This window comes from Brachyhypopomus gauderio, chromosome 19 (assembly GCF_052324685.1).
Source record: "Brachyhypopomus gauderio isolate BG-103 chromosome 19, BGAUD_0.2, whole genome shotgun sequence".
In the NCBI taxonomy this organism is placed as follows: Eukaryota; Metazoa; Chordata; class Actinopteri; order Gymnotiformes; family Hypopomidae; genus Brachyhypopomus; species Brachyhypopomus gauderio.
In genome coordinates, this window is record NC_135229.1 from 11,380,350 (window position 1) to 11,390,993 (window position 10,644).

The 10,644-nt window shown below is 49.4% G+C and overlaps 1 protein-coding gene across 2 annotated transcripts in view; it reads right to left on the reverse strand.

Annotated features, from left to right (window-relative positions):
* Positions 1 to 10,344, reverse strand: part of sh2b2 (SH2B adaptor protein 2) — an 18,668-nt gene extending 8,324 nt beyond the window's left edge. The window contains exons 1-2 of one of the 2 annotated variants that reach the window (XM_076981439.1): positions 10,007 to 10,344; positions 1 to 442 (exon numbers count right to left, since the gene is read on the reverse strand). The exon at positions 1 to 442 is cut by the window's left edge and continues 471 nt beyond it. In XM_076981439.1, the coding sequence (XP_076837554.1) occupies positions 1 to 411 (411 nt within the window). In that variant the 5' untranslated portion in view covers positions 412 to 442; positions 10,007 to 10,344. Of the gene's footprint in view, positions 4,426 to 10,006 lie in introns of those variants that run through there. The other variant, XM_076981438.1, reaches the window with a different exon arrangement.
* Positions 10,345 to 10,644: the final 300 nt, after the last annotated feature.

Genomic DNA, 10,644 nt, shown 5'->3' on the forward strand with positions numbered 1-10,644 from the left:
TCCGCCCCCTCCGCTGTCCATGCTGTCCAGCGATTCGCTGGAGGCGCCGGTTTCCTTGCGACGGTGACACAGCTCATGGCCGTAGGGCAGAGGGCAACTCTGGATTCCCACGAAGGGCACGATGCTGTATTTGGGGGCGGAGGAGGAGGAGGAGGCGGCCCCGGGAGACCCCGCCTCCCGGGCTTGGCTGAGGGCGGCGGTGAAGCAGTCCAGGAAGTGGTGGGTGAAGTGCTGCGAGAAGCTAGCATCGGCGCCGGGCGAGTCGTAGCACGGGTTCTCGCTGACGAAACGACGGAACTTGTGAGCGAAGTCCGCGGCGGAGGCACGAGCGTGAAGCTCGCAGAACTCCCTCCAGTCAGGGAGGGGGCAGGACGACAGCTCCGGGCTGCTGGACGCCCCGTCACAGTTCATCCCTGGGCCATGGCAACGTCCCGCCAGAGCGCTGAACGTCACGCGCAGAACCCGCCGGTCCGACATCCGGGCGCACGCACGGCGTGGGGAGAGAGAGGAAGAAGGAGAAGATGAGTTTGTGTAAGGATGGGTTGATGAGTGAGGGGGTGGGGCTTGAGAGGGAGGAGGCACACCATTGGTCAGCTTTCACTGTAAGTCTCTCACAGGCAACAGACAAATGAGAAAGAAAGAGAGTTTGAAAAGAACAAGACAGCTCCGGCGTGTCCCGATGGACATGCGAGCCTGGGACCATGAGAGGAAGGACACTGGCCGACTTTAACTGTGTGTGTGTGTGTGTGTGTGTGTGTGTGTGTGTGTGTGTGTGTGTTTGGGGACTTGTATATTTGTATATGAATGACTGAAGGGTACAAAAGGGTATGAAGAAAGTACCAGGGAGTGAGATGTAGCCACATAACCGAGGGTTCACACACACACACACACACACACACACACAGAGTGCACAAAAGAGAGAGAGAGAAGAAAGGAAGGCCTCAAGGCTCTCCTTTTATAAAGTGATAGAAATGATCCAGAATCCAGAGCAGCTGTGTCTGACTTCCATGATGCTCTCTGGCGTGCTCCTCTGACTCGGAGAGGCTCCGGAATCTGCTGTTCGTGAGCAAATACCAACACAAGCTCGCCTGACGTCTATGAGTGACAGCAGCGCAGTCATGGCAACGAGCAAGCTAGGCAGGTCTGTGACACCTCTCTCTCTCCTTTACTCCCTTTGCTTCCCTCTCTCCCTCTCTTTCTCTCCCTCTCTCCCTCCTTTCCCACAGAGCCACTGACTCTCAAACACTTCTCACATAACTCCAGATCTCGTCAAGACATCCTGAGGGCCGATCGCACAAGAATTCAAATTCAAATACTGGCATAACACTCAAATATTTACTGTCAAACTTCAGGGGAGGTGAAGCAAACAGTCATATTAGCACCAAAGGGAGGGTTAAATATTACATCGCAATTTTGCATTTTTTGCATCAACGCTAACGAGCTTTTTAATCATGCGTGTGGTTGTACTGTGTGGTTTCAGCTTGACGATCTGGGATGGGCACTGGGGGGTTTGAGAACGCTTGCCCGGCTTTGAGAAAACAGCAACACAAACGATGAGTCAGCTTATAACTACTCTCCATGACACACGAGTGCCAGTCAACCTGCATGGACCATTTCTACATTATAAAATCAGGCAGAACGCTCTTCATCACAGACCCTGGAGCCCCTGAGATCACTCCAGGCTAAATCTCAGACCCTGGGGCCCCTGAGATCACTCCAGGCTAAATCTCAGACCCTGGGGCCCCTGAGATCACTCCAGGCTAAATCTGTCCTTTGCTACACTTGATTTCTTACTTCCTCTTTTGCTATTTTTACCCCGAGAGCTTCTGTCTTTTTTCGGAATTTGCAATAAGGGGTGTGTGAAAAGTTGGGGCACGAGTCTTCACATGTAGATATGCAGTTACCACAGCAAACAGTTACACCATCTATTAGATGTGCCCATTATAAACAAGGTCAACGGAGAGGTCATAGTTCGGGAAAGTCAAAGAGTCAGTCAGATGATAGTCACAGGTATAACTAATCAAAACCATAACCGAGTTGAGGCATGTTTAACATGGTCTCAGTAGAGGTGTCGTGTTTCTCATGGAGTGACTACAGTTCACAGTCTCAGTAAACACATCATGTTTCTCATGAAAGAATACAGCAGACCGTCTCAGTAGAGGTATCTTTCTCATGGAGAGACTACAGTAGACAGACTCAGTAAAGGCATCATGTTTCTCATGGAGCAACTACTGCAGACCGTCTCAGTAGAGGTGTGTTTCTCATGGAGCAAGTATGGTAGATAGTCTCAGTAGAGGAGTCATGTTTCTCATGGAGCGACTACAGTAGGCAGTCTCAACAGAGGTGTGTTTCTCATGGAGCAACTACGGTCTCAGTAGAGGTATCACAACCTGCCAACATCGTAAAACATGCAATGATCACCATTGCAACCTGCTTCCATCAAATCCTACTGTCATCACAGCCTGTCACCATCACAGGTTGTTACTATTAAGGGAGGAACGGATGGAGGCACACAGAAGAATGGAAGGAGAATGAAAAAGATGGAGAAGTTAAGAGATGAAGGTGAGATAAGAGAGGGGAGATAGTGAAAGAGGGAGAGAGAAGAGAAAAAGAAAAAATTGATATGCAACTCAACTTTGAAACTTCCATTACACACACACACACACACACACACACACACACACACACACACACACACACACACACACACACACGTGAGTATGCTCATGACCCCATGCCTTTATCCTGTGTTGTGGACCTAGAAAACATGGAGTGAAACATGGAGTGAAACATGGAGTGTGTGTGAGAGAATGTATGTGTGTATAAACTGAACTTTAGCACATTCTCTATGAGACTCCCTGCCTATTAATATTAACAAGTGTCAGTTATTCCTTATGGACAAGTATAAATGTGTGTGTGTGTGTGTGTGTGTGTGTGTGTGTGTGTGTGTGTGTGTGTGTGTGTGAGACCTAGAGAGAGGTGCAGAGATCCTGTGGTGTGAAAGCACTTGTGACTCATTATCCTTCTGTCAACCAGAGGGAATTCTGGGATACTCTTCCAATGCTAATAGCCAGACATTAAACATTAGTGAGTGTGAGAGCCCTATGTCATTCCACAGAGCTCCCACTAAGAACCATAACGCTTCCCCAAGGGGCCCGAGGATGTGAGGGCTACATGGATGAGAACACTTACATGGGAGAGATACTTGTACAATATTAACAACTGAGCTTCTGGTTTAAGTTAACTGGTGGAGGACAATTTAAACCAGCAGGACTTGGCAAAACTACAATGAAGCTTTAGCAGGATATAGCCGGGACTTCAAGGACAGGAAATAAATACCCTGCCCCCACCCCATCTGAACTTCCCTTCCTGGAATTTTCAAGAAGCTTAAAAACAAATCGTGTGACTGCTCACGCTGCCACAAGGGTCTAAGTGTGAAACTCTAGTGCACCGTCTGCAGCTGACGACCCCTACAGCCCAAGGGCTGCAGAAAACGCAGAAATCACTCGACAAGGAAAACTAAGAAATTATAATAATAATAATAAGCGCTCAACCGTGACCTCAGAGAGTAACGTCTAAGAGTGACCTCTACGAGTGACCTCAGAGAGTGACCTCAGAGAGTGACCTCAGAGAGTGACCTCTAAGAGTGACCTCTAAGAGTGACCTCTAAGAGTGACGTCTAAGAGTGACCTCTAAGAGTGATGTCTAAGAGTGACCTCAGAGAGTGACCAACCCCAGTTCTGAAAGGTGCCTTGCAGATACGGAGACGCATGTCCCTGTCCCAGTCTTCTCTCTGGATCCGATGGATGGGTGGGGTTTACAGGACAGAGACGCAGAACAAACGAGAGTCCAGCAGTGTGTTTTACTCTGGCCACCTTCACCACTGACCAGAGGAGCACTAGAGGAGCACACTTCAAAAGCCACCAGGACTAAAGGTGACGGGACACGGTGGAATGTGTCCACTTCCACAGCATCGGTTTTATTGCTCAGGCTCTCCCAGATCCAGCTGGGGTTCGGTCCGCTAATCTGAGGCGGTGGCGACAGAATACTGCACTGAATAAGTTGGGAATATCGCTCAGCACACCACTTATTCAAGATTATCTGCGGAAAGATAATGAAGAAGTTAGTAGTTTCCAGGAATTAGGCCTTCAAATCTCCAAGAATGATAAAAAACTATTTAATGACATCAGAAGAAACATTAATAGGCTGAAACGTGACAGAACGGCGTCTTACATATGGCGTCTTACAGCGGCGTCTTACAACGGCGCCTTACATATGGCGTCTTACAGCGGCGCCTTACATATGGCGTCTTACAGCGGCACCTTACAGCGGCGTCTTACAGCGGCGCCTTACAGCGGCGCCTTACATATGGCGTCTTACATATGGCGTCTTACAGCGGCGCCTTACATATGGCGTCTTACATATGGCGTCTTACAGCGGCGCCTTACAGCGGCGCCTTACATATGGCGTCTTACAGCGGCGCCTTACAGCGGCGCCTTACAGCGGCGCCTTACAGCTGCGTCTTACAGCTGCGTCTTACAGCGGCGCCTTACAGCTGCGTCTTACAGCGGCGCCTTACAGCGGCGTCTTACATATGGCGTCTTACAGTGCCGTCTTACAGCGGCGCCTTACAAATGGCGTCTTACAGCGGCGCCTTACAGCGGCGCCTTACATATGGCGTCTTACAGCGGCGCCTTACAGCGGCGCCTTACAGCGGCGCCTTACAGCGGCGTCTTACAGCTGCGTCTTACAGCTGCGTCTTACAGCGGCGCCTTACAGCTGCGTCTTACAGCGGCGCCTTACAGCGGCGTCTTACATATGGCGTCTTACAGTGCCGTCTTACAGCGGCGCCTTACATATGGCGTCTTACAGCGGCGCCTTACAGGGGCGCCTTACATATGGCGTCTTACAGCGGCGCCTTACAGCGGCGTCTTACAGCGGCGCCTTACAGCTGCGTCTTACAGCGGCGCCTTACAGCGGCGTCTTACATATGGCGTCTTACAGTGCCGTCTTACAGCGGCGCCTTACAAATGGCATCTTACAGCGGCGCCTTACAGCGGCGTCTTACAGCGGCGTCTTACAGCTGCGTCTTACAGCTGCGTCTTACAGCTGCGTCTTACAGCTGCGTCTTACAGCGGCGCCTTACAGCTGCGTCTTACAGCGGCGCCTTACAGCGGCGTCTTACATATGGCGTCTTACAGTGCCGTCTTACAGCGGCGCCTTACATATGGCGTCTTACAGTGCCGTCTTACAGTGCCGTCTTACAGCGCCATGTACAATCCCGTGTACAAACTCAGGCTCAACGCACCAGACCACATGTGTCACAAGACATCAGGATGCTGTTGCTGTTTCAGCAATATTTGAAAAGTGGAACCACTTGTGAATATGGGGAAAATTTGTACATACATAGTGTGAATGTGTGTGTGTGTGTGTGTGTGTGTGTGTGGTGGGTATATTGCTTTCAGTTTTATCTTTTGTACTCATTCATTCATTTTTTCTTTCTTGTCTTTCTGGGGCTCAGATTGTTGCAGATAAAGTCCGCACCTTCTCTACTCTTCATCACACTCCTCATCAGAGCTTCTGAATGTTCTGCCTGGCTTGCAGTCCACTGAGGTGACTCATATGTTTCAAGCTCTAAAAACGGATGCAAAGTAACTGGTGAACCACGATGCAGCACATGACCAGCAGCAGTGGTGTAGCGTGGGGCTAACAGTTCCGTCATGTGTGGTTTCGTATACTTCTTCTTTACGCCAGCAGACGTCTGGGAAGTGCCCGACATACGAAGAGCGAACACATCCAGAGGAAGTCTCAGTGAAGCCTGGTCAGCTCCTCCGCAATTAAACGACTACGTAGGGACACGTTGCACGACTCCGTAGCCAACTGGTTATTGGATCTGAACCCGGCGGCATCATCTGCACCAAGTACAAGCTGGAGGCTTCGAGGTCAAGGTGGGACACACGCCTGAAGGGGGAGGAGCGTGATGAGACACACCCTCGAATCTGGAGGAGCATGACAGAACACACCCCCGAGTGTGCCAGGAAAATATCCCCCACACCATTGCACCACCACTCTGAACCGTTGATACAAGGCAGGATGGATCCATGATTTCATGTTGTTGACACCAAATTCTGACCCCACCATCCGAATGTCACAGCAGAAATCGAGACTCATCAGGCAACGCTTTTCCAATCTTCTATTGTCCAATTTTGGTGAGCCTGTGAGAATTGTAGCCTCAGTTTCCTGTTCTTAGCGGACAGGAGTGGCACCCGGTGTGGTCTTCTGCTGCTGTAGCCCATCAGCCTCAAGGTTCGACGTGTTGTGTGTTCAGAGATGCTCTTCTGCATGCCTCGTTTGTAACGACTGGTTATTTGAGTTACTGTTGCCGTTCTATCTGCTCGAACCAGTCTGGCCATTCTCCTCTGACCTCTGGCATCAACAAGGCATTTGCACCCACAGAACTGGCATTCACTGGATATTTTCTCTTTTTCTGACCATTCTCTGGAAACCCTAGAGATAGTTGCGCGTGAAAATCCCAGTAGATCAACAGTTTCTAAAATACTCAGACCAGACCGTCTGGCACCAACAACCATGTCATGTTCAAAGTCACTTAAAGCACCTTTCTTCCCCATTCTGATGCTCGGTTTGAACTGCAGCAGATCGTCTTGGCCATGTGTACATGCCTAAATGCACTGAATTGCTGCCATGTGATTGGCTGATATGACATTTGTGTTACTGAGTAGTTGGACAGGTGTACCTAATAAAGTGGCCAGTGTGTGTGTGTGTGTATTGCAAAACTATACAAATGATGTGTGTGTGCAGTAATCCTTGACAGGGCGAGTCTCAGACGCTGGTGCTCTATGTGTGTGTTGGGTAATTCATGTATTAGTGTTACTGGACTGTCAGGATGGTCTGAGCAAAACACTGTTACCTCTGTGCATTGGGAACAAAATGGCACATCAGGCTGTTGGTTGTGAATGTTTCTGTGTTTGTGTATTTGTGTATATCTGCAGCACCAGTGTTCCTTGGGCAAACTTCACCACAGAACACAGCTCACAGCAGGAAGGGTGAGAAACATCCTTCACTCTCCCAACAGTGCTGAGCCAACAGAGATGGTGACTGTACGAACCTAGAGGTATAACAATCAGTAAGAGGACAGGAAGAAGGGAACAGGGATGGAGATAGAGAGAGAGAGAGAGAGAAATGATGGGAGAGGGAAGACAAAGAGTCACTGACAGATAGAGAGAGAGACAGATAGAGAGAGAGCGAGAGAGAGAGAGAGAGAGAAAGGATGGGAGAGGGAAGAGGGAAGAGAGAGAGAGAGAGAGAGAATATCATGTTTTGCTCTTCATCCCAGCTGCTAAAACAATCTGTGTATATGAGTGTGTGTATGTGTGTGTATATGACTGTGTGTATGTAAACGGACCTCTTTGGGTCATGTAGATGAAAGAACGGAAAAAGACACACAGGGGTTTTTAATGAGGATTCCAGAGTACAGCACCGCCATCTTTACTGACCTGATACCAGAACAGTGACATACTATCACAGGGAACCTTGCAACCTCCACAGTGCTGTGGCTGATCTGAGATCAGTAGTGGCCTCCTCCAGGAGGACGGTGTCCATGGACACGGGCCTGGATGTTATCATAAGGGATATCCAGCAGTCTGTTTGTCTGCTGAATACAGTTCTATGAGCTGCCTTGTCCTTGAGTGGGAGAACTCTTACCGCCTGCAGGAGTGTTTTCATGTGTGTGTGTGTGTGTGTGTGTGTGTGTGTGTGTGTGTGTGTGTGTGTGACTGTTTTCCTGTGATTACAACCGCAGAACTCAATCTCCCATGTCGTCTCAACTCACAGAGGACAGCTCCTGGTTACAGTGCTGGATCCAGATAAACACTGTTGGACAAATTCACGCACACCCACATGATACAAACAGCTACCGTCTAACTGTCCAATCACAGACACTTTGCACAAGCACTGTGATCCACCTTTATTTATTTACTGTTGCCTTTGAAACTCACATTCAGCCTGTGTGCATTTGTGTGTGTTACGTTTCACCTGTTAGTGGCCATGAAATGCAGTGAAAATAAGAAGAACCACCACTGGGAAGGGGTGTGTGTGTGTGTGTGTGTGTGTGTGTGTGTGTGTGTGTGTGTGTGTGTGTGTGTGTGTATGTAGAACACCACCACCAGTGGAAAGATGTGTGTGTGCACAGCTACATAGAGGAAACCAGTGATGGCATGGCAACCACCCTAGGGATGCTGGGTGCACATGCACTTTCTAAGATTAGCTGAGAAGCCATTCGGGTGAACACAACTCTGCCACATAACACACACACACACACACACACACACACATAACTCTGTCACGTAACTTGTACACAACAACAATCACAAACACACACAACCACACACAGGTCTGCCACATAGCCTGCACACAGCAAGAATCTCTCTCACACACACACACACACACCCATACTGCACCAGAACATACCACCAGCAAGAACAAAACCTGAGCACATGTTCAAACTGTGATTCTAATCATACGGGCAAGACCAAAACAAACCAATCTCTGTCTGTCTGTCTGTCTGTCTGTCTCTCTCTCTCTCTCTCTCTCTCTCTCTCTCTCACACACACACACACACACACACACACACACACACACACACACACACACTTTCACTGAAACATGAGACAATGGTACAAATCTATCCAATCAGATTGAAGGAAACTGATTTTCTCGCCAATCGCGTCACAGAAGTCAGATCTTACAGCCCCACCCATTTGTGCACCTTCCGTGTCCATCTCGAGATCAACACAGTCGCTCCAGAAAGGTGGAGGCCAGTGACGCAGCGAGCCGCGCGCTGCCATCATCACCAAAGAGACGAAGACATAAACGTTGAAAGTCTTCCGAAAATCTTCAGCGTGCCTGATAATTTTGTCAGTTTAATTATTGTTAAGTTAGAGACAACTACTATAGCGGAACTAAATCAGGTCATGGTCATATAGCGTATGAATTAACTAGGCACGCACGCGACACACGGCGCGAGCTGCAGGTGCGAGGTGCACGCGCACAACCTGTCTGACTCCCGAGAGCGGCGCGTGACGAACAGAAAGCGCGTGGGAGACGTGCGTCGTGATCCCGGACGACTTCCTGCTCGCCAACCTCTACATTCATAAAAATGCCATGAAAAACGAATGCAAGTTGCTTATTAAAAGGATGCGGTTGCCTCTCGTCTGGAAATATTCAATGCAATTACACCACAGCGTGGTTTACACGTTACAACATCTTGTTCCGTTCAAGGAGTCGCGTTAACGGCACTGAAATATCAGTATGATAATGCATGCTTGGAATAAAATGATATTATTGATATACAGTCTCCATAGCCGATGGCGCCACCATCTCCAACAAGTAAGGCCTTCAATGGATGCCCCGCTGTTTTCATGAATGGAGCCAGTGTCAGAACCAGGAGGTGGTGATCAGGCGTGTGTGGATCAGGTCCATATTCATATAATCATCGTGTTCATGTTCATATCATCATCCATGGTCGACAAAGCCTTGTTTCATGGTTTTGCGCAAATACCCCGGGCTATGGAGACTATTCCCCCCCCCCCCGACACCCCTCCCCATCACCCCAAGAACAGCATTAATATTCCCTCCCTAACGAGATTAGCAGAAAAGCCCCTTCACAGCGACCCCCAGCCTCCACGGACCCGGTTCTGCACGGACGGAACACCTGAGCGGAAGAAACGTGTGTGTGTGTGTGTGTGTGTGTGGGTGCGCTTTAGATCGAGGGTTCGGCTGAGCGGAGCAGGTTCTGGTGTCAAAAACACCGAGCCTGTATCTCCCGACCCGCTGCCGGACAGCCCGACCTAGGCACCAACAGCACCGAAACCCCGGCGCTCATTTTCTAATGAAATTTACAGGAAGCGGCGTTTTCGTTTCTCTCAATGAGGTCCAGAACTAAAAAACTAGCGAACGTGTCCTGTAGAACTGGACCAACTGGGCTCACCTCAGGTTCGACTCAGTGCATGACGCCGTTGGTGGTAACGGGTGCACCACGGTCCAGTTTTCGCCTTTGTCAGCAAACCATATTTATTCCAAGGCCATCGGCGGTGTCCGTTAATCGGTTCCGGGACCGCATCAACGACATCTAAACGATGTCCATGTCGCTCCTGTACGCGCCACTGTCCGGAGATGCTTTCACCAGATTCAGGGGGGCGGCAGAACCGAGCGGCTCTCTTTTACAGACGTCCTCGTCCTTCTTAAAGGAGACGTGCCCATCATTTTAAAGGTGTTGCAGGAGCGCCGCTCTGGATGCGACCCGAATCTGGACGATACGAGGAGAAGATCGGGTTCTTCTCGGAGGAGTCTGAGGGCGAACCGAGACGAAACTCGCCAGCTGTGGTCCAAAGTGTGTCACGTGTGGCGAGCAGAGGGAAAAATCTACTGCATGCAGGTTTTGGGGAGCTTTAAGATCAACACCGAATCTAGATGCGACCCAGTAATGTATTCAAGATAAATATGGTGCAAATCAGCAAACAAACAGAAAATATTCAAGAACTGATACAAACAAGGTTCGTTGAGACTCTGTTGAATTTGAATTGTAAGGAAACTCTTTAGACACATGACACAAAGCAGGGCCGGAGT